Source organism: Natrix helvetica (assembly GCF_964273705.1).
Source record: "Natrix helvetica genome assembly, chromosome: 4".
Taxonomy (NCBI): domain Eukaryota; kingdom Metazoa; phylum Chordata; class Lepidosauria; order Squamata; family Natricidae; genus Natrix; species Natrix helvetica.
This window is the reverse complement of record NC_138550.1, coordinates 120,117,640-120,145,507: the sequence shown is the minus strand read 5'-3', so window position 1 is coordinate 120,145,507 and position 27,868 is coordinate 120,117,640. Positions and strand designations below refer to the sequence as shown.

The 27,868-nt window shown below is 35.8% G+C and overlaps 1 protein-coding gene across 2 annotated transcripts; it reads right to left on the bottom strand.

Annotated features, from left to right (window-relative positions):
- On the bottom strand, nt 1-23,222 carry THOC1 (THO complex subunit 1). Of its 2 annotated transcripts, none has more exons than XM_081950975.1 (21): nt 23,069-23,222; nt 21,122-21,195; nt 20,798-20,858; nt 18,746-18,812; nt 16,575-16,693; nt 14,963-15,011; nt 13,498-13,593; nt 13,141-13,223; nt 12,584-12,657; nt 12,132-12,240; nt 11,492-11,623; nt 10,601-10,701; nt 9,338-9,404; nt 9,111-9,161; nt 8,147-8,217; nt 6,689-6,787; nt 6,144-6,209; nt 4,597-4,680; nt 3,972-4,119; nt 2,228-2,306; nt 1-398 (listed from the first exon to the last, which is right to left on the bottom strand). In XM_081950975.1, the coding sequence occupies exons 1-21, from the start codon at nt 23,150-23,152 to the stop codon at nt 103-105; spliced, it is 2,010 nt and encodes a 669-aa protein (XP_081807101.1). In that variant the 5' UTR covers nt 23,153-23,222; the 3' UTR covers nt 1-102. The 2 variants fall into 2 exon arrangements, with proteins under 2 accessions (XP_081807101.1, XP_081807102.1); XM_081950976.1 differs by lacking the exon at nt 23,069-23,222 and adding an exon at nt 22,746-22,886.
- Between the last annotated feature and the right edge of the window lie 4,646 nt (nt 23,223-27,868).

The following is a 27,868-nucleotide window of genomic DNA, read 5'->3' as shown; positions in this document are numbered from 1 at the left end:
TTATGTTATTAAAAGATTTATTGTTCATCAAATTAAACTGCCCTATCAAATATTACATTCAGGAACAATAGCCATTGTTTTAAATAAAAAGCCATTTTCAAATTAGCTACTGTTTTCACTGTCATTGGTTAAGCTTTCAGAAAGGTCATTCAGCCCAGCTTTGTTCAATGCTGTAATCAAATTTTCCATAGTAGCGTGGATTCCTTCTTGATCTTGCCAGGTAACAAGCAACTGCTTAGCTCTCATCTTCAGATCTTCACTATCTGATTCAATCTGCCTTATATCAGAGTCTTTCATTTCCAAGTATGGAGCCAGGACTTTCCAATATTCACCAAGTCTATTAGCAAATAATTCTATTTGTTCTCCTGTTACAAGCTTATCCCGTTGAACTTCTGGACCTAAAACAAAAATGAGCAAGATTTAGATAATGCTGTTCAATAACTAGGCAGTAAACTAAGTTGTTCCTTGAAACTGACCATTTTTCATTGGCAGCTGAAGATAAGCTCAATATTCTCTGAGCATGATGTAAATGGAAAAGTTTTATTTACATTCTAATACTTATAAAATGTTTTCTGAAAACATGCTTAAGAAATATCTGACTCTTAAATCTACTGCAGGAAAACAAAGATATTAACAATTAGGTTTTTTTTAAAATTTATCTCATTTAGGAACTGCCCAACTCTCTCACAGTATTAATTAAATTAATTAACACTGCTAAACTATAAATATTTAAAGATAATAAAAAAATAATGTATCCAATTTTTAGCAAACACATTGTCAGTAATTTGAAAATAAGTTGACTGTATGAACACTGAAGATGTTTTCCCTAAATATATAATGTAACAACAAAAAACAGACAAAAAGGGTAGTGGGAATTAGCCCTTGGCTTACTTAGGACTGAATGTGTTAATTTACATTTCATTTGAGAAATAACTAACAAATAAAATTGAACAGTAGACAGAGAAGTCATTTCTAAAATATATGTTACTGATAAGGGACCGTACTGAAAACCAAACCTAATTAACTCTGGTCTATTCAAAAGTGAGAAGGACTGAGATGCAGAAAAATTTCAGTTGGACTAAGCTAGAGAATATGACTATTCAAATTAGTAATAAGAAAATGTAGAATGCCAAAATTTAAAAGTGCAATAGAGCAAATGTGCACCTAAGCTACTGAAAAAATTTGAATTAAACATTAATTAAACATTAATTACATTTATATACTCACTAAAAACTGAACATAAATTGAATATAAAATAATCAGATGTGAAACAGGGAAGGAAGGACTCATGCAAATGAATTTCAGCAGTACGATTACATACCATAAAGATAATAGATACCCAGTGTCTCAGATTGGGAAGGAGGGGAAAAAAAATTGAAACTTTGGTGGTGTTCCTATGATATTTGCTCTATGTCATGATGAGCCATAACATTTTATTTTATTACTGATTCCTTAAAATGGAAATTAATTTTCAGAGATGATGCAATTGCTCTTAAAGGAATGCCATTTTTAAAAAGTAATCAAAAGAAGTTACAGGTGGTCCTCGACTTATGATCATTTGTTTAACCATCATTTGAAATTACAATCGTGATGAAAAAAATCATTTTAAGACCAGCCCTCATATTTTGGACCATCATCGCGTCCTCACAGTCACATTATCAAAAGTCAGGTGTTGGCAACTTAGCATATATTTATGATGGTTGCAACATCCTAGAGTCATGGGATAGCCATTTGTGACTTTCCAGGAGGCTTTCAACAAGCAAAACCAATGGGATTAACCATTTTTGCTTAATGATCCCACGATTCACTCAACAACAGCAAAAAAAAAAACGGTTATAAAATCAAACACAACTCAATGACTGCATCGCTTAGTGATGGAAGTTCCAGTTCCATCTGTGTTCATAAATTGAGGACTACTTCTATATTAAATCTGAAAAGCATTTCAAAGAAGAAAGTATTATGAATATTTGAGAATGTGCCGTGGACTATCCAACAGTAATTGCTGGATGAAATGTCAATCAGAGAGGCCATCCTCTAAAGAAGCTATAAAGTTGTAGCACAGCACAAATCTTTTCTGTTTTGAAGATACATAAATGTGGGACTCTAATTTGAATTTCAATTCAGGGCATAAATAGGAACTTGGTGAGAATGTTCTGTTCACACACTCCTTTTCCCCCCCCTATGGGTGTCAAAGGAAACAGGGAGAAGCCCAAGGATCCAGCCTTACTTTCATTGTTTTCTTTTAATAAAGCATCATTATCTTCCTCATCTTCATCCTCGCCTGTTTTAATTTCTTCAGAAGGAGGCTACAATGAGAGAATTGAGTATCATTGTTTGTGTTTGGTCAAAAAATTGTTGCATGGTGGTCCCTTGACCACATGAAAGGAAGTTTTGAAATCATTTGGAAATTATATACCGTACATTTAGGATTTTTGTTTTACAGCCACTAAGGCTCTTAAAGACATTACAAATAAAGAATAGCTGAATAAAGAATTAAAAAACAAAGCCCTTTCCAAGCTAGTTTCAATTGCATTCTGAAACTCAGATACAATCTTTATCGTGCAAAATTGTTAGGATGACAGACATAACCTCTCATTGCAATAAAAACATTTTAAAATATTCCTAAATACTTACAGGTAATACAAATAAATTTGCTACAACTCATTCAAAACTTCATTGTCAAGAATCCCATCCCCCCCCTTTCCCCTTTATATTGGCCAAGTGAATGTCCAAATGACCTTTTCATGAAAAAACAAGAAATGTGGGGTGGGGTGGGGGACAAACTTTCAGTGAAGTACAATATATAATCTTAAAAGATTATACCATTATCTAAGGAAAAAGATAAATAAAACTACTTATTTTGTACTCTTCTGCAGAGCTCTCTATTCACAAACAAAATTTGACAATTGTACCGAAAATGAATGAAATTGTAGGCAACAAACCCTATCACAAAACATGGTCCCAATATCTTGTTGCTTCTTTAAGCGTCAGATGAAAAGAGGCATCCAGCACTAAATTTTGGTCATTGATACCATTTGGAATAGGATAGATTTGGGAGCGGGGGAGGGGGGGATGAAGTAGAGGCGAAAAAATAAAGGGTAAAGGAACTTCTTAAAGCAGTGGTCCCCAACCTTTCTAACACCAGAGACCGGTTTCATGGAAGACAATTTTTCCACAGTCTGGGGAGGGAATGGTTTCATGTGCAACCTAGCTCCTGCGTATGCATGAAGCTCTGCTCGCTTGTCCGCTGCTTGCGCAACCTAATATCTAACAGGCCATGGACTAATACCAGTCGGTGGCCCAGGTGTTGGAGACCCCTGTCCTAAAATATCTCATTTTCCAGAGTACTGAGTCAAATCAAAATGCACAAGCCTTCATGTAGTCTTTCTTAATATAAATTTTCCTCTTGTGTTCTTCTAGATAGCTAGTATGTTAAAATATATATTTCATGCATCAGATGAATAGCAAAGTTGAGCAATGTTAAGTTGAAACAGATAGCAGAACTTAAATAGAATATACTTTGTTGATTTTCTTAATCATGGCTCTTAACTATTATGAATTTATTAACTCTACTATGAACATTTATATGATTAATTACAGAATGAGAGTGGAATATATCAGAATCTGGAAGTTAAGCCACTGTATTTAGTGGAATTTACTTCTGAGTGGATAGATTTACAGCACCAATTCATGTTAGGAAATTAAAGTAACAAAAAGAGAGGTACTTATGTCAGTTCAACACACACTATTTAGAAAGTTTCTTAGAACTGTTTTGCTTCTACTTTAAAAGCATACACAAAAAATAAAAATAGTACAAATGTTTTTACATGACATCATATATTTATATATATTCATACATTTCATCATATATTTTTATATATTTATATTTTAATTATTTAAATTACAACAACACATTCATTGTATGCATAGAATCTTCAAAATAATTATATGCATTAGACAATATTACTTACAGGTAATTCTTTAGCTAATTTGATGACCATGTTTTCAAGGTATTCCGGTAAACTTTTAAACTGTTGATTGGTTGGCTGAAAAAAGTGAGGACTTCTTCTTGCTAATAGTCTTAATGCTCTCCAGCCATAGTTAGAATTATTCACAACCCTATGTTACAAAATCAGAATTAGATTGCTGTTAGATAATTAGAAAACAAGTATTTTATTACATCAAAATACAGGTAGTCCTTGACTTACGACCACAAGTCCAAAATATCTGTTGCTAAGTGAAACATTTCTTAAATAAACTTTGCCAATCTTCCTTGAGTGAATCACAGCAGTTGTTGAGTTAGTACCACGGTCACTAAGTGAATCTGGCTTCCCTATTGACTTTGCTTGTCAGAAGGTCATAAAAGGTCATTGCAAGCATCATAAATAAGAGTCAGTTGCCAAGCATCTGAATTTTGCTCACATGAGGATGCTGCATGGTCGTAAGTATGAAAATCGGTCATAAGTCTGTTTTTTCAGTGCCATTATAACTTCAGATGGTCACTAAATGAACTGTTGTAAGTCAAGGACTACTTGCATGTTTTGAATATGTGCCTGAACAAGCAAAATTATGAAAACAATGATTTGTGGAACATACTTAAATTCTTTATCAACCATGTTTTCAGGATCTGCCTGTTCTATAGCTTCTTCAAAAAATTCTTCCAATGTTGGCATATATTCTCTAGAAAATAAAAGAAGAGTAAGGGCTTTATTTGGAAGGAAGAAGTGTTTATTAAAACTAATAACCCCCCCCCCAGGCAATAAAACGGTTAGTTTTTCTGCTTCAACTTATTTATGTTTAGAGTGAGAAATCCTTTGCATGACCAATTCAATAAGTTCAATTCAATAAAGCAATTCAATATTGAGATTATTCCTCTTACACTATGTAGCCTAACAGAAGGCACATACATTCATTAGGAAAAAAATTCATTCAGATTAAATTATCAAATGATAGCAGAATTAATTACATTAGAGTAAATTAGTGCAAGTTGAAGAACCAATCCAATTTCCAGGTAGCTACAGGTAGTTACTGGACACAAGCTATGCCCAACACTGTTTTCTCTGCCAGGAGATCAGAGAAGAAATGTTTATTTGCCTCTTCCTAGACAGAGAAAGGCAATGCATGCAAGAAAGTAATGAACAATCACTTCCTGCCTCATCCTACATAGACTTCCTGCCAGCTGCAATTGGAATCTAATCCTTGCTGGGCTTGGGCCTTCCTGAACCTTTTCCTAAAAGAGGCAGTTACAGGACAGCTGAAGTATAATGGTAAATGCAGATATAACAAATGCTGACACTAACAAAAACAATTCCAATTAGACAAAAGGAACTTGAAAAGATTGTGCAAATGCCTTGCATAAGAATCTGTGGGCTAGAGATACCCTACCTTTAATCTAGCAAGTGATGAAACTTGATATAAAGATACAACAGCCCTATTGATAGATTGAATTATCATTTGTCTATTTTTACATAGGTACCAGACTGCAAAACAGGAAATCATGACTTCCTTAACTGATCTCACAGGGTTGTTTTGGGGAAAATAGGAGCAGGAAGGAACATTGATTATGCTTACCACCTTGAGGTATTTATAAGTACAATAAAGCCAAGATATAAATAAATATGTGTCTTGCATTCTATAACATAATTTTCCCCAAGAAGCAACCTTTGTTGATATATAAACAATCCAACCACCATGAAAAATGTAGATGGGAACTAATTTATCAATTTGTTTTTTTTTTTAATCGAATCAATAACATATGACTAAGTCTTGACAGAATCCAAAAGGTTAAGAGAGAACACACATAATATTCAGTATTTCATCCATGGGAAAGGGAGATAACATTGCAATTATCCCATCCTGATAGTTATCCAAGTGCCACACCCAATAAATAAGGGGAGAAAAGCACAAAAAATAAAAAAATAAACAAAAAGAACATAAGTGATGTTTGGGGATTTCCTGTTTCCTTTCAATTGTGGTACAAGGACAGATCTATTTTTTAGCAGGATTCCCAATTTACAAATCAGTTTCGAGGAGCTGTAACATGATTAGCAAAATCATCTGCCAATCCCAGAGATCTGTAACATTAATGTCCCTAGAATATTAGTTTAGGAAGCAGCAGTGTTACAAGAACTACAACTACTCACCGATTCTCAGATTTACATGCTTCCATGTTATCAGGACATAAATTCCAGAGGCGAGTTAATTCTTCACTGTAACACAACGCACAAAGCACATTACTATTTCTTATATTTTGTTATTCATATGCCAATTATTTCTGAAGACAACCACTATTCAGCAAAAGGTATTGGCCTATGTATGTGTTTGTGTGCACAGATATCAGAGATGGAATAGATTTTATACCACTAACATTAGCATCATCAACATATAGCAATACTGTTATTCAAATCTTTCTATATAACAACTAGCCTAGCACAGACAAGTTTCCAATTCTATGCTCTCATATTTCTAAAGTAAGATATGATTTAACAAGCAATTCTAATATTGGTAAAATAAAAATAAATCTCTGTGAGATTTTTTTATTTGTACATTTCTGTCCCGATTATCATGAAAAGCAATCAAAAACTGATACAATTTATTTTAAGCAGTACTTCCAGCCTTGCAATGTCACTTTGCATCATTTAATTTACAATTCAAAAGTAGAAATAAATTAATAAAGGACTGAACGTACTTTCCCATTAGAATTTTTTTGTTAGGTCCTTTCCCTAAGAAATCTTCAGGAGCTGGTCTCTTTCGCGCAAAAGGTCTCACTAGCTTAGAATCACTCGGTCTGTAAAACAAGAAGATCTTAGAGTTAAAAACTACCAAGTGTAGGGTTCATACATGTGGTCCTTGAGATATGACTGTTATGAAGCCTGCAGGCCATTAAGCAGAACAGTGGTGCTTCATGGGCTGAGGAGGCCCTTGGAGGCCTAGTGTAGGCCCAGTCTTCAAAGCCTCACGCTTTGCTTCCCGCCCATTGAGACCCTGCAGGTTTTAGGCCCGGTTCCCACCCCACCAGACCCCACCCCAACCTCTTTTGGCATCATTTTGGCATGCACCTCATGAATGTGCCAAAATGGCTGCCACTTGTCAATTTCTATACAGATTGTGTCAAGGAACTGTGGGCATTTTGAAAATAAAGGCTGCTTCTGCAAGGCTGCTGCACGGCCAAGGATACACAGAGGTATGGAGATCTTCAAAAGTTGTGTGTAACGGATGATGGGCATGTGGTGAGTAGGCCCAAGGCCTGCGGGGTCCCAAGAAGCAGGCTGAGGCGAAGGGGTCCATGGAGGGGACCACAGAGCCATTACAGATAATCTTCAAGTTACACAATTGGGACCAGAATTTTCTTTGCTAGCGAGATAGATGTTAAGTGATTTTATGACCTTCTTTGCAACATCTGTTAAGCAAATCCAGCTTCTCCCATTGACTTTGCATATTGGAAACTTGGGAAAACGGGCACAGAATATGTATGGGAACAGGGAAGTCTGTATAGGAGAGCACTGATGGATGTGTGTGCAGGAAAGTGTGCAGGAAAGCTGGAGAAAGAAGGTGTGGGGTGTGAGCAAGAGCAGGGAGGCCTGGGAAGGAGAGCCCTGGTAGCTACGTACATGTATACAAGCAGAGGAAGGATAGGGAAAGAAAGTGTGAAGTGTGTTTAAGAGCAGGAAGACCTGGGAAGGGTGGCACTGTGGGACACGTGAGCTAGTGAAGGGGGGAAGAAGAGCACTGGTGAATGTGTATAACTAAGCAAAGGGAAGAGAGGAAAGTATGATGCAAGAGAGCAAAGTGCGGAAGGAGAGTGTGTACAAGCGAGTGAAGAAAGACTGGGATGGGTGCAAGAGACTTGTGACTGCCCTGCTAGCTTTCCCATTGACTGCATTTGAGGGAAGCCAGCAGGGACTGCTGGCAAATGGCAATCAAGTGAGCGTGGGCAGCTTACAACTGGTTGTAAGTGTGAACAGATTGCTAAATACCTAGATTGCGATCAAGTGACTGCAGGGGTGCTGAAACAGCCATAACTTGGGGCACCAGTCATAATTGCTTTCCTTCAGCACTATCATACCTTAGAGTAATACCAAACAAATGGTCATAATTCAAAAACTCCCTGAAATGTTGATTAAAAAGAAATGTTTATATACACCACCTTTCTTTCACAAAGCTTGGACAGCCCTCATTTTTCCACGAATTCCAATTTTCTTCTGTGTTTAATATATGCTGTAAAAGCAAAAATAATATCAATAAGAAAAAGAGAGTTTTAAAGGCAGGAAATGGGAGTTAGCAAAAAAGTGTAGCTTTTCTACCTTGCTGAACAGTAGAAGTGCTCCACTGAATGGAGAATAAATGTTAAAATCATTAAATATATAAAGATACTAGCTGATAACTGGGCATTGTCCGGGTATTTATTTATAGGGGGGAAATGTCCGGACAAACGTAATTTCTAATGTTGGATTTTTCCCCTTACCAGAGGGAGCCCCCTTGTGGAGTACTGTGAAACAATGGCAACTCCACTGCATTGTACAGTAGAAGCCATTTGAAGGCACAACAGGCTGTATTGTAACAGACCCCCACAGTATTTGTTTCCAGAGAGTAAGTCATCTGTGTACCAAATTTGGTTGAAATTGCTTGAGGCGTTCCAGAGTTATGCTGGAACATGTACACAGCCATTTTTATACATATAGATTTTAAAAATTCAGAATTAAAGAAGAACCCAGTGGAAGAACTGAATTCAAAAATCTCAAAAGCATGAATTTATTTTCAAATGGTTACCGAGTAGGAGACTTGGTGTCAAAGAGACCAGCTTTACTTTAGAGGAACTAGAGCCCAATTACAATTGATGGTGTTTATCAAAAGTCTGACAGCCAGTTTGGTGTAGCAGCTAAGGCTTCAGGCTAGAACCTGGAAACCATGAGTTCTAATCCACAAATCTAGGCACAAAGCCAGATGGGTGATGCTGGACTAGACTCTCTCTCAGTTCTAGGAAAGAGGCAATGGCAAATCACTTCTGAAAAACCAATGCCAAGAAAACTGCAGGGACCTGACAATTGAACATAATTGAACAGAAGAAAGAAAAACCTAAATTTAATTGAAATTTTGGACAAAGCACTTACCTCTACCATTTTGGAGAACATTTTTCCATCAGGTGGGTTTTCTGATAGAAGCTATAATTTAAAAAGCCACAAAAATCAAAAGTTGCAGCAGAGCAGCTAAAACTGTGATGTTCAGCAATAAAGCTAGACTATAATATGGAATGTGTTCAAAATAAAATGTATGAAAAATTTTATTCCTAAAAGCACTATTGCAAAATTAGATGCACAACATGATTAATTCATCTGACCTGGTAAACTTGTTTTGTGGTAGCTTCAATCCACAGGGACTGTTCATCAGTCAGAATAAAGTTTGAACTGGGAAATAAGACACATATAAGTCAAAACATGCACAGTGCATTTTATCCAGATTTTTCTTAAGCAGCAGCAGCAGCATTAATTGAGCAGAGTTCCATACAAATACTCTCATGAGGGAATTAGCAAGAAATTTCACTAATTTCTTTCCTACATCACAGCCAGATTACACTCTAAGTAGTTTTAATAGGTGTGGGTGAGGGAGGAATCAATGAAATTTTCCGCCTTCCTGCTATTGATTCAGGACTGAAGTCTTATATGTAGGAGGCATTTTACTAAATCTACTGAGAATTAGTTTTAAAAAAACAAAATTGTATACCAGTAGCTTCTGTTTCTCTCTGAAAGACAAAAACATGATGCCTGATGCAACCAAAAGTAAGAAAATACTAACCTCACTGGTTCTAATTGAACATATTTAAATATTTGATTTTAGGCTGAAGGTGTATGCTATTTTTCAGATTCTCCTGGTTCTTAAAGCAAAATAAATAATTCTTACTTGAAAATGCTATTCTGTATGAGGCTTGTTCACTCCAATCTTTTTCTAGCACCAGTAATTTAACTACTAGAGTTGTTAGACTCCTAGGGCTGGAAGGGATCTTGGAGGTCTTTTCTTCCAACACCCCTGCCCCCTTGCTCAAGGCAGGGTACCAGAGATGGGCAATTTACTTTCCCAAGGGGTGGTGTGAGAAACTGGGGCTGTGGCAGAGAGCAGAACTGCAGAGAAGGTTGTATTTTCTTTTTACAACTAGTTATCTCTCACTTGCATTCAGTTACTTTTAATTTACTACATTAATTTACATCTTATTTCTGTGTCCACACCAAGAACACCAATGACCTGAATATGCAAGATCACACTCAGAGAATAGAACAATGAGCAGGCAGCCCAGGTGTCAAATATATACAGATTTCTATAAAAGCAGTGCAAATATGTATTTCAAAAACGTAAGTAATATTGCGAAGTCTAAAAATTAGAATACAATAATTACAGATCAATAAGCAATATAATCAAAGCCCATTTGCTGTATTATAGTTCAACTTCTTTCTATTTAGAGCTTTGAATAGATCATGGATACGTTCCAATGTACGGTATTTAGAAGCAGATTCATACAATCAGACAATGATAGCAGTGAGTTGGATCACATATATTAAAGAAGTAAAGAAGTTTAATTAAATGTATTTAAAAGACTTAACTAGCTTACCTTTTAAACTTTACCTGTCCCTTTAAATACTGAAATAATATTAAATACTGCAATAGGATATGGCGGCGAAAATTGCTGTCACTCAACTGTAAATCCATCAACTATTAAAGAGAGAGAGAGAGAGACAGATAAACACATAGACATTCTTCAGTTTTCTGTTTTTAATAATACAAAAGTAAGTAAAATAAAATTAATGGGACAAGTACAATTAAAATGGACGAAACAACACAAGTGGTTTGCTGCAGTGAAATGATTTTTGGAATCAATACAAGGTGAGTACATAAAATATTAAATGTAAGTATGTAACTTAGATTTTAAAAAATGAACTTTTTCTATATGGATTTTAAAAGAATAATCAAACATGAAAAGTCTCTTTAAATGATTCTTAAAGGCCACAGTTGTACTTGTGTTAAGAATCTCACTTTATTAAGCTTGTTTGTAAAAAAAAAGTCACAATGTTATTTCTGGGAAATGAAATAGCCTTAGCTAAGTACACATTGCTGAATACCTGGGTGGGGCAAGCATAACTCCAGGGACATACCTGGCCATCACATTTATCAACAATCTTAATCCCAATTACGTACTAATCTTGTAGATAATGGGTCAAGTAGTTTTTGAATAAAAATCTTTTTTTTTATGCTTTACCCAAAATGACAACTTCCCTTCCAGGATGACTTCTGCCAGGGTGGATAAAAATCATCATTCTTTTAAAATCAATTTTTTAAATTTTAATCAGATTTTTTTTAATTTTAGTTGGATTTTAAATTAAATTTATTTTAATAAAATGCTTTTGGAGTAAAAATATATCTAAGGATAGTTTTCTATTTAAGACACGTTAATAATTTAGTTTATTCACCATGAAATGGAGCTTAGTTATGTAGAAAAATATACCTTTTCACTTGTAAGAAATTTTGCAAAATAAACATGCTCTCCTCCAGTTTTCAGCTCTTCCAATTTCTTTCTTGATGCCTGAGTGTCATCCAACTTGTAGCTCTCAAAGACAGTTAATACTTCTTCGGAGTACTTTTAAAATAGATCACATAAAATGCAACAATCAAATTACAGCCTCAGAACAGAAGTGAGATTTGATGAGATGCAAATGATGCTGGTCTACTCTCTTTTATTTCCATTACCTACTGTCCAAGAATGCATTTTATATACAAGTACATTAACAAGTGACTTCCAGTAAAAGAAGACTAGAGCACCATTACAGATAAAATCCCCTGAAATAAATTGTCATTTGTACTGTGTTGTCTCCAATCCTTCAATACATTCTAAATTCATAGTATTCACTGTATTAAGGCATGAAAGCTGTTGGGTCACTTTGGGCCAATTCCTTTCTTATAGCCCAACTCACATCAAAATGGTTGTTGTGGGGAAAATAGAGGGCAGGAATACTGGATATGTTCAACCTTCTGAGTTATTAAAAAAAGTGGCTTAAAATAACAATAATTGTTTTGCTTGAAATTTCACAAGTAATACATATTTATATACCCCCCAAAATGGAAAGGAAATATAATAAGCACAATACCTTAAGAAATATTTTCCATGAGACTTTTTCATAGCACTGCACAGGATTTCTGAAGTAATCTTGAAGTGACCAAAATTTTCTGTACAGGTTATAATCTATTGGAATGGAACTGACAAAAAAAATATTTACAATATATTCCTTCATAAATATCTCTGGCTATTATTGAAAAAATGGTACATTTATTATTTAAATACATATATACATACATTTGTTGTCCTATTGATATTATAGAAACACAGAAATGAGGACTTATTCAATGGATAAACATCTTTGGATCTCAATAAACATGGCCATGACCAATAATTTCCCCTATTTAATAAGATTTTACTAGACTTTCATAAAAATGGTACAGCAAATATAAAAGTCATAGGCAATCTTTTTAACAGATATAATTCCAATAGATTTCATACATTTTATTTCACAACTGAGAATTTAAATTTATATCTCCTTACCAACTTGTAGGAGCTTCATCATCTCCCATTTCACCTTCTTCCACTTCCATTCCTTCCTCTCTCTCCTCTGCATGCTAAAGTCACAGAATTAATTTAACATTAATTTCCATTCCATCTACATGAATAGAAAACTTTTCTACTCGTTCAAAGCAAAGCACTAACATTTTGTGCAGTTACTAATACAGGAAGAAGCAAATTGTATCATGATACTTATTTAAAATTGGAAATATAAATAATCAATAATCTGCTGAAAGACTTCAGTGGTCATTCAAACAGAACAGACCATGAGTATTTTTAAAATGAACACTGAAATTGATTTCACAAATTGGGAAGTTCTTTTTTCACTTCTGCATCTCCACCAAAATTTGTTCCTTAAGCAACTGACATAATTCATTATTTTTGTGCAATATAAATTAAATAATAGACTGTGAGATACTTTAATGTCTAACATCACTTCATGCTCCTTCTTTTGAGAGAATTACAGCCTGCATATTGTATCTACATTTTCCAAGTTTTCCATATTTTGTGCTTAACAGAGAATAATAAAAAAAAATAACCTTCTGTCCAAGAGTGCTGTCTTGCTCACTGGTATTAAAAACGGTGATGTTTTCCAAATTAAATTGACTTTGCAAGTTAAGCCCTGTAGGGGGGAAAATCTGATCAGGAAAAATAATCTGAAATGATATTTGCAAATATCATAGTTTTCTGAGCAGTTTATAAATAATCATACAATATTTCAATTTTTAAAAAATGGACACAGTATTTAAGAAAATTTGGAGAAAAATGTCCTGAATGTGAGAAATTACAGACATAAGATGATATTGTAAAATTAGGACCAAATTGGGTTTGAAATATATATGATAGATCTGTTCATTGTATTGCTGTTCATGCTGTCACTTAAAAAAGAAACTTACCTGATTTTTCTGAAAGAGGAAATAACCTGGCCAAGAAGAGCTGAATTCTTCCACAAAATACCGTATTTTGTGATTTTGACAGTCTTCTTAAAAGATCTTAATGATATCGAAGAAAAATTTATTTAAGTTTCCAACATTTTAAAAACATTACAGGGATAGACTCTGATATCAAACAAACAGCAGAAAATATTTTCCACTAATGCATTCTCTTTAATCTCCTGTTTTTTATTTTTATTTCACATGGAAGGAACTGAACTATCTGGAGTAACCTTTGAGTAAATATTCTAAAGATGATGGTGTTACTAAGTTCATATGTACACAGTTCTATATCAGTTTCAGATAGATATATTATTGTTCCAATAGAAATGCAGATATGTCAAGCAAAAAGTGTTAAATAAACCAATACAGACAGTCCTCAGCTTACAACAATTGAACCCAAAATTTATGTTGCTTAGTGATAAATTTGTTGAGTATTGCCCCATTTTATGATCTTTCTTGCCATATTTGTTAAGTGAATCACTGCAGTTATTACATTAATAACAGTTATTACTGTATTTTTCAGAGTAGAAGACGTACCAGCGTATAAGATGCACCAAGGTTTTGAAGAGGCAAATTAAAAAAAAAAGTTTTTGCACTCTGCAAACTTCCCAAAAGCGGCCCGTTTTTCATGAAAACGGGCCTCTTCCCCCCCAAAAAGGCATGAATAGCCTTTAGGGGGCTTGCAAAGTGCTCCTGGGGGGTGCCCCCCCAAACCGCAAAAAATGGCCCGTTTTTCACGGAAACGGGCCCGTTTTTGGGAGGTTTGCCAAGTGCAAAAACTTTTTTTTTGTCAAAAAAATTGCATGCATAGCCTTTAGGATGCTTATAGAGTACGCCTGGGGGCAGGGGGGGGGGGCAAAATTGAGCAAAAGAACAGCCTGTTTTTCACTCATTTCTGCCTTCCCTTGCCCCTGGGAGCTCTCTGAAAGCCTTCTACAGGCTCTGCATGGCCATTTTGGTCAAGGAGCAGAGATTCAGGAGGCAAAAAATGCTGTATTCAGTGTAGACTGAATGCACCCAGATTTCCAGTGGTTTTTTTGAGGGAAAAAGGTGCGTTTTATACTCTGAAAAATATGGTAAGTGAATCTGGCTTCCCCATTGACTGCTTGTCAGAAGGTTGATAACATGATCCTGGAACATTGCAACCATCATAAATATGAATCAGTTGCCAAGCATCTGAATTTTGATCACATGACCATTGGGATACTGCAACAGTTGTGTGAAAAATGGACATAAATAACTTTTTTCAGTGACATTGTAACTTTGAATGGTCACTAAACAAACTGTTATAAATCAAGGACTACCTGTAATGTTTCATTACAGAATTATGTAACAGTAGGACATGAATAGAGTTTTAACAAGCACAATTGAAAATTACACTGAAGGCTGCATCTTCATTGGCAATGCTAGGAAAAAGGCTACTCACCATTGCACATTCTCAGTAAATAATTCTTTCCCGCAGAATAAAATGTGTTCTAAAAATAACATACAATTCAACATGATATAATTAGTTGATATTTAAAAAACAGGATGCAGTTAATTACATTAGAAAGATAATTGGAGTAGGATTATGAATAGTCTCTCGTGCTATAAAATATATATTTCAAGCAAACAGGGAAGAATATGTTCATATTAAACATTTACAATAGGCCTTTGTAGTTACAGTGCAGCAAAAACACTTCTTACAAAACCACAGAACAAAATATATCTAAACATTCTGTTTCAAATCAAACTGTAATTTCAAAGTAGAATAAAAATAAAATGCATTAAGATTTTTCTAAATAAGAATAAAGCAACTTATTTTTATTGATAATTATTTTTTGATAAAATACAAACAGAGCAGGAGTTGACGTGCATCATACTGAGGTTATTCCAATGTTGTGCATCGTGGACAAAAATTATTAGCTCAAAACAATGGTTGAAAAACAGCAAATCAAATAATGTTCTTTTGGTCAATCACCAAATCATATACTTACATATCAATGGTATGAATGATCATAAAGTAAGCCCAACCCCAACCTCACAGAACACATGTATTCCAACAGAGTTAAAAAGACTTAAAAATAGTCCTATGCCAACTATACATTTTTCTTTTTTAATCTAACAAGCTATTATGCAAAATTTGGCTTTCTTTATGTATCTGTGTCTGTATATTTGTGGATATGAACCGGGTGGCAAAAAAGAGGATTGTGACACATCATAAGATTGGGATAATGAGAGAATGTACTTCAGAAAACAGAATTTAGAAGGACATGTTCTTTTGATTCAACCTCCTCAGAAATGCAAAGGCAAATGCTTTTCTTACGAGGGATTTTGTTCTTCCCGAGTAAGGTATTTTACCAATAGAAATAACTAAGATGAAGACAAGAGCCCTTTGTAAGACTTATATCTAATTCACACTCCCAGCAGTTTTATTTGAAGGGGGGGGGGATTTGAAAAATTATTTGTGATTTCAAATACTAAATTGAATATTTTATACCAAGTTAAAAAGGCTGATAAAGTACCACAGTGAGTTACAAGTATGTTTTAATCCATGAACCAAAAAAATCTTGTTATATTTTTAACCACAATTTTGAGAGGTCGTCATAGTCCACTTACAACTATCTAAAAATTTCTCTAAGTTATTTTCTAGCAAAATATACAATACTAATGTATTGTATAAGCAAGCATTCTGGGTTAAACATCCAAAAAATGTTGGATTTAGGAATGGTATTAAAATTGTGCAGCCAGTGCAGTCACAAATAATCTCCGGACAGTGGACTTAATAAAGCTTATGAACATTCCCAACTTTTATCTCATTTTTTTCAGAATCCCATCGTGCTCAAAAATGCTTGATTCTTAAGTATTTGCACTTCTTTCCTACAATTGACAAATGACATGATTAAATACTTAATCATTTAATGCAGAGTGATCAATTTATATTATTCCAAACAGCATATCTGTTTGTTTTACATAATTCTTGCATGCTAATCAAATTATTCACCTATTCATCTATTTACAAAAATGAACTTTTAAAACTTAACAAATTCCATACATACCGATTTCCATGTGGTAACGTTTTTTTCCACAAAGGTGAAAATTTTGTCACACTGATCCAAAGGAAGGCAATCCAAAACATCTCCCAAGAGCACAAAAGGTGTTGATGCAGTACAAATACCTTCATGGGAAAAGAATCTGTTTATATGTCTGTCAAAATGATTTCTCTTTATAAAAGGTAACAATGGGCATTTTTTCAAGAATCTTGCTAGCTACCAATAATAATACAGAATTTGATTTTCATTGTTTAATATAAACTGCCTTTAAAAATATTGTAAAAGTAGTCCTTGATTTACAATTATTCATTCACCACTCATTCAAAATTAGTGTTGAAAAAATAGACTTTATGATCCATGCTCAAAGTTATGGCCGCTTTAGCACCCTTGTGGCCATGTCATCAAAATTGCTCATGTAGGTGAGGTGCTTAGCAGCTCACCTTCACTTACATCTACTGGGCATTGCAACTCCTACCTATTCCCTCCCATCTATGTCCTTTCGGTTGCCCTGCACAGTGGCACTCATCAGCAGCAGCACCACGGCTGTGGCTGAAGTTGAAGCAGAAGGGAGCTTTCAGCAGTTTCGGCCAGCTGCCATCAGTCCCAGGATTTTACTTTAGCTCCAGTGCTGTCACTGCAACTGAGAAACGGTGCCTTAAGCCCACAGGCAGCCATGCTCATTTGTGTTTGTGTTGAATGCACCAAGGCACTTCCGGATTGAAAGAATTAACCAGTAACATCACTGTTGCCTAGGGGATGTCTGGTTGGGACTTCCTTTCATGTCCCTGTTACTGTGACCACCAAAGTGGTATCTCTTTATCTACTTGCAATTGCACCATTTTGAACTATTAGGTTGGCAGGAACTGGAGTGAATGATGGTAGATCACCCCATGATGTAGCAGCCTTCAGGTCTCAAATGGTGCCATGCTAGCATCATTGCACAAAGCTCTCATTTTGCTGAAGGCCCCAAAGCCTCTACTTCAGGCCCAGACCCAGCTCTGCCATTGATGAGTGCAGGGCTGTCCAAAGGGCATAGATTGGGGTGGAAATAGGCAGGTGACTTACTTCAGTCATTAAGTACTGCTGGGATGGGTGGGGCAGTTGTGGCTTTGCATTAACAATACAGAAACCTACAGCACCACACATGCATGCCGTGTATGCCAGGCCTTCCAAGCCATCCCCACTCCCCTGCAACATCTCACAGGCCTTCTTTGAGACTCCCTTTAACAACCCACGATTCATGGTTAATGATGACAACTAGCAATGCCGGGATTGTGGTCACTAAATGGTGCATTCATGTGGCAATCTCACTTTATGACCACACTGCTTAATGACTGAAATTCCATTCCCAATTGTGGTCATCCTTATAAGTCATTCTTATAGCTAAGTAAAGCTATAGTAAAGCTAAGGAACGTTGTTCTGATTGTAGCTGCAGGTCAGTAGCTTGAGCCATACACTTTAGCTTGCTACTTTAAAACAAGTTATAAATACATTGTTTATAATCTTCAGAATTAGGAAAAAAATAATTTCTAAAATGTTAAAGTAGCCTAAAATCCATGGCTAATGCTATGAACTGCACTTGAAATCCGAGCTGTGTTCATTACTGTAATTTTATTTAATGGAAGCAATTAACCTGTAATCCTAGATTCAACAAATTCATTCAAATTGGAATTCTGGCATTAAACTATATTTCTTAATAATTTAATCAGTACTAAACAGTTCAGGAACACCAGACTGTTCAGCTGTGATGCTAAAGATTTTACCACCAATACCTACATTTTCTGTGTAACATTTGATTAACGGATCATTTGAGATCATATAAATGCATCCCTCACATTGACTTTAATTTAGTGGCATTATCAAGTATAATAAACATTCTAATCCCATGATAATTTTCTCTCTTTTCTTTAAGAAGACTGTGTTGTGACAATCAAATGTACACTATTACATATAACAGATTACTTATACCAAATTGGCACTGGAGAAAAGGTGGAAATAGTACTACTTCCAACTGGCCTGACAAAGTGAACTGAATTAATAAAGATATTTTACATATTGAGATATTTATGTATTCTATGTGTTAAGTAATATAAATAATATGAAGCAGTTTTTAATTAATACACATTCTTAGTCATGACTTTTGATTTCAAAGTACTTGTGAAGAAAAATAGACTCACCTTCTATGACCCCATTAATAACAAGTGAAATGATAGCCAGGACAGTTTCACAAGAAGCTTTATTTATCTAAACAAAATATAAAAACAGCCATCAAGATTGGAATCATATGACACTTGGAACAGAATACAGTGCATTATCTTTATGGACTGCATTGAAAAGTTGCTATCTATTTCCCTTGTGGTCTTCGCAAATTCTTGGGGAAAAAAGTGTTTAATTTCCAGGAGTAAAGGTGGTGAGAAATCTTACGGTCATGTTAGAGTATAGACTAGATTTTGATAAAAAGTCTCATGAATTTTTCACTCTTAATGGGATTAATGATATCATTAATGTATTAATGATAAGAGCCAAACAGTTTTATTACTTATCTTGCTCATCACATACTGATTGTCCTTGTTTAGCAACCACAATTGGAACCAGAAACTCGGTTGCTAAGTGAAAAATCATATGGCCACGATTATCTTTCTAATTTTATCTCAACTTTCCTTTGCTTTATGTGATAGAAGCTTATGACTCCAAATCATGTAACCTCAAACAGTGGAGAAAGTTTCCAGAACTCAACTAAAGAGGAAGCTGGATAAAAGGGCAAATCTTATAGCCCCTTTCAGTTGTGAAATCTATTTTTTTTTCCTACTGGTTCTGTGGATGTGGCTTTGTAGTGGTGGTGGTGTCATGTGACTGGGTGGGTGTGGCTATGTAGTCACGTGACTGGGAGGTCAAAAGACAGAAACTCATTTTAACAATGTCTTGCTGGAACAGGGGGTTGGACTAGATGACCTCCAGATCCCTTTTAGCCCTGGATTGTTGTGCTCTTTCAAGGTATACTCTGAAGCTGCGTCTAGTGCCAGGTTTGTGGTCTTCCTCCCTCTCCTCTCTCTCTCGCAGCACTCTACCACCCCCACTTTTTAAACCATTTTTTCCTGCCTATTCACCCAAACTGGGAGGATTTCACACCTGGCCCCTTTCCCCTACTCAACTCCCCTTTTGAAATACCCCAGATCTGAGAGAATTACAAGATGGAAAATAAAGTTTGTATTTTGTATTTTGTATTTACATTTATTGGACAGGAAGGATTATAAAAGGTTAACCAGATACATAATAGAAAATACACATTGAAGAGAATGTACTGTGCTAGCTGTTTACCTAGCACACTGGCATTTAGGAGTAAAAAAAAAAGGAACACGTGAAACTGATTAAGGTTTTGTCAATTACAAGTAGCAGCTGCCAACCAGCTAATTAAGGTCACAGAGCTAAGTTTGTTAACTCCCCCTTAAGGAAGTGCTGTGTAAAAAAGAGATTGCTGGTTTAGGCATTCTCTCCATTCTATGAGGGGAGAAAAGAAAATAATAGATCAGGCAAAAGACAACATGTATAGGGCAAACATGTGACTGAGACAAAGATACTGAGAATTTAATAAATGCAAGCATTGGTCACGTTTACTTTTTCATCACAATCATAACTTCAAACTGTTGTTGCCTGAGGCAATCACTATGCAAGGTCTACTTGCATTACATCCTTGATTCCAACTCCAATTTCATACAAAGTAAATACCATGTTTGAACAGTGTTTCTTTGGGCCATATAATCTGTGCAACTAAATATTCTAAAGCCAGGACCCTTCTATGTATAAAGATATGCATTTAGAGATGTTCTCATTTTGGCTAAAGAAATGGAAAATTCACAAGTGAAGCAACGTTAAGTTGCTTCACTGGTTTGGCCCAATATAGTCTAATAGAATTTAAGGCTTACTGTAGCTAATATAAATTCATAAAACTTGATTCAGGAACAAAATACATTGTTCCTCTTCTGTACACAGCTCAACTTCCTCATGGCCATGCTGTTTCAGAGTTGATTCAAAAGCTGCAGAATTGAATTAGCTCTCATGAATTAGATATAATTTGAAGTGTTCTGGCCATTTAACCTTATTCTGAGATGGACCACACCCACACTTCTGGAAGTTTACTTCCAGAAACTGAAAAATTATATAGTTTAGAATGACATCACTCAAGATACTCAATTAACTTTCACATACACAGTTAATCAAAAACTACTCACAATTTCTTCTTCCAGAGCAACTCGGAAAGCTTGATCCAGTGTTAACTTTTTTTCATTTTCACTAGAAATATATAAAAAATAGCAATAACACTTAAACTGATATACTGCTTCTTAGTGCTTTTACAGCCCTCTCTAAGCTCTAAACTCTAAGGTTTACAAAGTCAGCCTATTGCCCCCAACAATCTGGGTCTTCATTTTACCCACCTCGGAAGGATGGAATGCTGAGTCAAACAAAAATATTAGATTGCTTTGCTAAAACTTTCAATTTTAATAAATACTATATACATATATTTTGTTATGATCACAAATAAAATTGAAATTTACCTTCCAGGTACCTGGCTGAATGCATTCAATAAAGGCTTAATGGTTTTATTTTTGAGTGCATCTCGAGTAGAATTCTAAGATAAAGGTGAGAAATAATATTTTATATTATTTGAAATGGTATTTGATATCAGATATTAAAGCAATATATGTTTTAGAAAATCTACATCAAGGTTAAATTTGAAAATGTAATTCAAGGTGACATAAATATTGCTCTCCTAGGATTTACCACACCTCAAACTATAGAAAGTGTTCCACTTTTCTATTGTTCAGCATATTTCTAAAATACACACTAGATGCTATTTTCTGTTGAGTTCTGTAGGTAATCCTCAAACCATTTAGGACATAGACTGAATTATAGCCAACAAAAATAATGACAGACAGCACTCCTGTTGTGTGTGGACAAGCCAAGAGAAGCCATTAATTTTTTTACAGTATCAAAACACCCCAGTTTTAGAATCTATTTGATACTGTAAAGGTTCTCATCATGTCTAAGCAGAACAGAAATGCAATCTGTCATCAGTCCAGTTGTCTGTACAACAATGGATTGTATATCAAAAGCTCAACACTTATCAGAACTTTCTTCCAGGGTTGGGACTCTCTTTTTATGGTCTTTGTGTTGTAACTGAGTACTGCAGAAGGTGAAATAGCCAAGACCAAAGTGTTCTTACCTAGTCTTACCTTCCCCAACTTCCAAGATCAGCTCTATCAACTACTTCTTGGGGATATCATACTGGGCTGATGTTGAACTTACACATCTAGTCTAAGCACCACCACTTCCAATACTGGAAGAGCACCTTGTGATGGGAGGCAAAGCTTAGTTAGGTTGAACAGGAATGAATACACTCCTCCTCAAATTGGCAATGAATCCCTGGGGATCCCTACTCACCACTTTAATTTTCTGAAGTAATATAATTTCACTGATACGTATCAACCTACAGCTCAACTTCTGCAAAATGTCTAAACTGGTGAAATATAAATGTGCTGCGCTGACTGTTGTAATTTAGATATAATATAAATTATAAAGATATAAGGGGTCCTTGATGCTCTCTGAGCTTGTTTTTTTGCAGACATTTCATTGCCCTAACTAGGTAACATTAAAAGGTAAAGATAAAGATTCCCCTCGCACATATGTGCTAGTCGTTCCCGACTCTAGGGGGAGGTGCTCATCTCCATTTCAAAGCCGAAGAGCCAGCGCTGTCCGAAGATGTCTCCGTGGTCATGTAGTCAGCATGCTGAAGAAGCACAGAATGCTGTTACCTTGGTGGTTCCTATTTTCCTACTTGCATTTTTTACATGATTTCAAACTGCTAGGTTGGCAGAAGCTGGGACAAGTAACGGGAGCTCTCTCCGTTATGCGTCCCTAAGGATTCGAACCGCCAAACTGCCGACCTTTTCTCATCGACAAGCTCAGCGTCTTAGCCACTGAGCCACCGGGTCCCATAACATTATCAATGCATAAAGATATAAACACCGTAATTATACACAATTGTGAGTTTTACAGTAGCCCACTCACTCACAAAAGCATCGAAATTATTATGACCCCAAAGTAGCATCAAGAATTTCCATGTTATACCGGTTACTAAGCAAAAAAAACAAAAACAAAACACAACCAAACACCAATAACTTTACAACGTTGATCATTAATAGAAGTCAGATAATTCTTCGACCGGTTTACTCTAGTTAAGTTCATAAACTCCAAGGGGCACCACTAGTCATCGAGGACGATAAAAACCGCAGCACCAAGCACCTAAAAGAGTGCAAAGGCGCCAGAGAGAGAGAATATCTCCATGCTGAACGCGGATGAGAAAGCCATCGACGCCAGTCTGAAGTCGACAGAGAAGCACGCAAAGGACGCGAGAAACGGGACTGGGCCCGGCCTTACTCGCGCTCCATCTGAAACCCAGTCGGGAGGTCTCTCACCTCACCCGACTGCAGCCTCCCACTTACCATGAAACGCAACCTCGCCTCCGGCAAGCTGAAGAGCGTCGGCGGCGACATCCTTGCTCCTGACAGACTCCACCGGTGACGCATTTCATTGACGTCATCCCACGGCGCTCAGAGAGGATTCTCTTAGGCGCACGACCGCCCCTTGTGTCCGACGTAGTCCCCGACGTACACTGGGATCCTCTGCGGCGGAAGCGGCCGGTGTTTTAACGCTAGCGTGCCGCCTGGGGGAATTCTGGGACTTGAAGTCCAAGCATCTTCAAGTTGCCAAAGTTAAGAATCACTGCTTTAACACATTGTCTTTTCTCTCCAGCAGGTCGGCCTATTTCTGGACGGAGGGAGTTATTCGTAGAAGTACGTTAAATATATATTTATTAGTGTGTGGGCAATTTATGTATAAGACAAAAAGCAGTTGCACAAGGACACTACAATTAGCATACACCAGGTTTGATTGACTGATTTGATTTATAGCTACCCATCTCACAATAGCAAGTCTGAATGGCTTGTAACATTTAAAAATAATATTAAAACACTACACAAATTTGTATAACAATAACACAGAAGGAAAGGTGATGATAGTAAAATAACAAATTTAAATGGTTCTTGTGATGTATATTTTCTCCTACTGGTATATGCAGCCCAGGTATTCATCACTGAATAAAAAAGACATAAACTCTGTCTTATATAGAATGATCTTTACTGTCTCAAGATGTAGATGGAAGGGAGGAGTGCTAGTAAATATTCTGGCTATATTGGACAAAAATAACAGAGCAGAAAAGGACTGAGAGAGAATCACAATGGAGGCTTGTTTATTGCTCCATGCCCATCAGATGCAAGCTGGGGCAGTAGGGAAGGGAGTTTTCAGCAGTGTTTGCCTTGTTAAGAAATACTCTGTGCTAGGAGGGTTGCGTGGTACCTGTATGTGGTCTTTTAGCATCAGCTGAAGAGCTTTCATTATTGTCCTAATGTTCTATATATATTATTAAATCATGAAATAATATAAACATTTTAGAAAATATTTTTGTTGTTAATGTTCTATTTACTTCAATTTTGTTATTGAATTCTTCTATCTATACTGTCACTGAAAATAGTAGTGCACACACAGTGAAAACATCCTTTTGGGGTGCACAGCAAATGGGAAGACTGGAGGTATGTGTGATACAACAGGAAGAAGAAATACATTTACTTTATGTTAGATATTAGCATATATCGAGATAAGTCTCCCCTCTGGTCCGCTACTACAGCGGGAAACAGGTATCCCTCTGATTGGTCGAGGGGCGTACCCAATCCCTATAAAAGGGGAACCCTCCGACCACAGAGCAAGCTGGATCACTACTTCTACTAATAAAGAGCTGTTAAGTCACTTCGTGTCCGCAGTCTGTCTCTCGTTGCCCAGATCTAACACTTTACTTTACTTTTATTTAGACTTTTATACCGCCCCCTCTCCCCAAAGGGACTCAGGGTGGTGTACAGTCAGATGAAACACATCAAGATAGAAAATACAAACATAAAAGGAGGCAATAAGAAACTGTACAAAAAGCAAAGCAGTTAAAAACAATATTTAAATAACCCTAAAAATATCCAATTAAAATATCTGCCAGGAGGTAGAATAAGACTATACACTTCAGCATAAAAATAATAGTCAAAGATATAGGAATGCAGTGAACTGGTTCCCATTAGTGCTCTATTTGACCCAATAAGATGTAATCTAATCATATCTATCCTACATGCAAGTGATTTAAATGGGTGCTTGCTTGACATGATTGAGATTAAATACAGTTTGCCATTGAGGTCTTGATTAAGCATCAACTTAATGCTTTTATGTTGAGCATTCTTGGCTGTCCACTGATGCCAGTTATTATGATGAATGGTATCAGAATCTAGATTATTTTAACATGGGACCCGGATCTAAACCAATATTTTTAACCAGTCATATTTCTGAGAAAGAATTTCTAAGATATTGCTGTTTTTTTAATATAGATGGCATGAGAAAAATATTTACTTACACTTGTGCATTAAGTACACAGGCTTTTATCTTGCAAGTTCTTGATAAGATAAGTCTTTTACCATGCAAGTTCTTTCAGACGTCTCTCCCTCCCTAATCATATTAAGAGCAAGTTCAGGGCCATTTTCCTTCTCCTTGTATTAAAAAGGCTGCTTATAAGTATTTTCATTCCTCATTTTACCTGTTCAGATAGCTGAAAACTTTGAATGCTTCAAAACAAGGATATTAATTGTGCAATCCTACAGCTTTGTTCAAGAAATGTTAGACACGCACTAATTAGTAGTCTCAGATGCACTCTACTGTTGGTAAGCCATAGAGGTTTTCCCACAGTGTCTTTATTTTACAAGGAGAGGAGAGGGAAGGGCAGGGCAGGAGAGCAGAAGGAGATGGGGAGAGGGAGGGAAAGGAAGAAGGAGGGAGGGAGGGAGGAAGGAAGGAGGGGGAAAGGATTGCCTTTTGACTGGAAGTACTAGGAATTGTCAAAGTCAGAGCTCTGGTTGTCAAAATTATTCTTAAAATTAAATTTCATTTTCTAATTTATGGAAAGTAACACTGAGCAAGGTTCTATAGTTCTACAGAAGCAGTTCTCTCTTCACAGTAATTTGAGGATTGAATACTGCATTACAGTGGTTTTTAAATGTCTTGTGGAAAGGCAAAACAAATTTATGTGCAACAACATTTTAATGAGTGGTTCCATTGTCTGGTGAAATAACTTGATTTTTGATGGCAAAATGAAAGGAGTGTTGAAACATTTGTCTTCAAAGATATTTGCCTTTTATTTATTTCCCCACTTCCTGGCATAAGATTGTTTTGTTTAATTTTCTTATGTCTAGTAGAGTTACTGTGTAGCATTATTGTGCCGGTAGGTGTCAGATCTAACATAGAAAATAAACATGTGTTGTTTGTCTATTTTGTTTTCCAGCTTTCACTAGGTCACTGGTGCTTGAGGCATTTCAACTGCAACTTGCTTTCCTTCTAGGCAAATCAGAATTTGTATTGGTATAGCAATTAAATGTAACCAATGAATTCAGAGAATTGGGAGAGGCGGAAATGCCAGGACTATTTTAAGCAGCAGTTTAAATGCTTTTTGTTAATGCTTTTTTAGCAATAACACTCATACTATTTTCCTATATTAGTCTGAATGAAAATCAAATTGACTAGGAACAGCATATATTTCCTCCCATATTTTATAACTTATTTTTCACTATTAGTATTCCATTTTAAAATTGGCTCATACAAACAAGACTAATGTTTCCATTCGCTGCTCATTTCTTGATTCATTTTCTGCTTTGCTCCACTTATTTATGTGTAATCAACAAGAAAGAACATCCCTTGGGTAATAAGTGTTTTACATTTGAAGGCACTGCTAAAAAATGCTTGTACGGAAAACTTTATGAAAACTAGTGCGTGAAATGCTGAATAGATCACACACAATATTACTTTGCCAAATTTACTAAAAAAACAACTTTGAAACTTCATATGCTTAGCTTGGCTAAAAGAGAATAGTATGACAGCGCTAGGAAGTAGAAAACTTTGTAAACAGTGTTGTTTCCAATAGTAAAACACTATTTTCAAAACAGAAGTATTTTATTGAACATTAAAGTCAGCAATATGAAAGAGAACATGAATATAACAGTCACTTAGTAGGGGAGATGGGTGGCATAAAAAATTAATGAGTAATAAATAATAATGAAGAGACCTTTGTCCCCTGCTACAATACTTTTAGACAGTTATCTACATCTAGTCAGTATGCTAGCTATATGCTTTTAAAATGATCTTTATTTCTGTATTTACTGACTGGAAAATTGATGACAAATGTATTTTGCCATCTATCAAGCTTAACGGTTATGGTGACCCATTTCAATTTTTTATTTCCTGCTTAGATTATCAGTGTCAATATCAAAGAACACATATTTTTACCTAATAAAAACCAGTCATATTTTTAAAATTCAAACCATTGATTACTTAATGTATTTTAGTTGCTGAAATTTAGACATTTTTGCTTCATTTCTTTTTGTCAGGACCCCACATCCAATTATCTCTTTTTTTTAAACACTTTTTCCCATACACTGATCAGATTGCCTGATTACTGGTTATTTATAAGGTGTCTCAGAGAGACTAGCATACAGAATTGTATATATTTCCAAATATATGTTTTGAGCAGTTGAAGCATAAGCCATGTTTTAGAAACAAGCAAACCACCCATTGATTGTTTGAATTGCACAATATAGTAATGAGAAAAAGCTTCTCATATTGGTATTAGGAAAAAAATGCACCAGCAGGAATGGAAACAAAATTGAACTTGTGATGATCTCTGACAAGAATGTGATGGGGTGCTGGGCCCTCTTTCAGCAGCCTTATGGTATCCTCCTGACCTGCCTCAGAATGGTGGGGAACAGAATTTTGCTGTTGTTCTCCTAAAGGGGTGGTTCCAGTAGATGGTGATGATGGAGAAGAGATTGAGTTTTGGGCTCCTGTATTTATTTAATTTATATGCCCCCCATCTCATTGTACACATTTATTATTGGATGGATGATAAGGCTAGTATGACCAGCAGCAAGATATTTTCCATTACAGTGTTAATAGGAGCATGATTGGAAGACGTGAAAGGCTAGGTTGGCAATAGGCCAGGTTGGTTATCCAGTATTTAATTTTAAAGGCCAAGATTTAACATCTTAAGAATTCAGTGGGGTCTGACTTTTTAATAAATATGGTTGCTGAAGACTGATTGCCCAGAACTGCTACATAAGACAGAATGAACTGTTAAAATGTGTTGTAGGACAATACTACAAGATTAC

Bases quoted from the DNA above. Each gene is read 5' to 3' on its own strand.
- THOC1 (XM_081950975.1), bottom strand. From the start codon at position 23,152: ATGCGTCACCGGTGGAGTCTGTCAGGAGCAAGGATGTCGCCGCCGACG. The intron at 13,224-13,497 runs GTAAGTTTCTTT...TCCCCCCTACAG, and splicing joins TCCTCTTTCAGAAAAATCAG to GGCTTAACTTGCAAAGTCAA. The intron at 2,307-3,971 runs GTAAGTAATATT...CTCTCATTGTAG, and splicing joins AATTAGCTAAAGAATTACCT to CCTCCTTCTGAAGAAATTAA.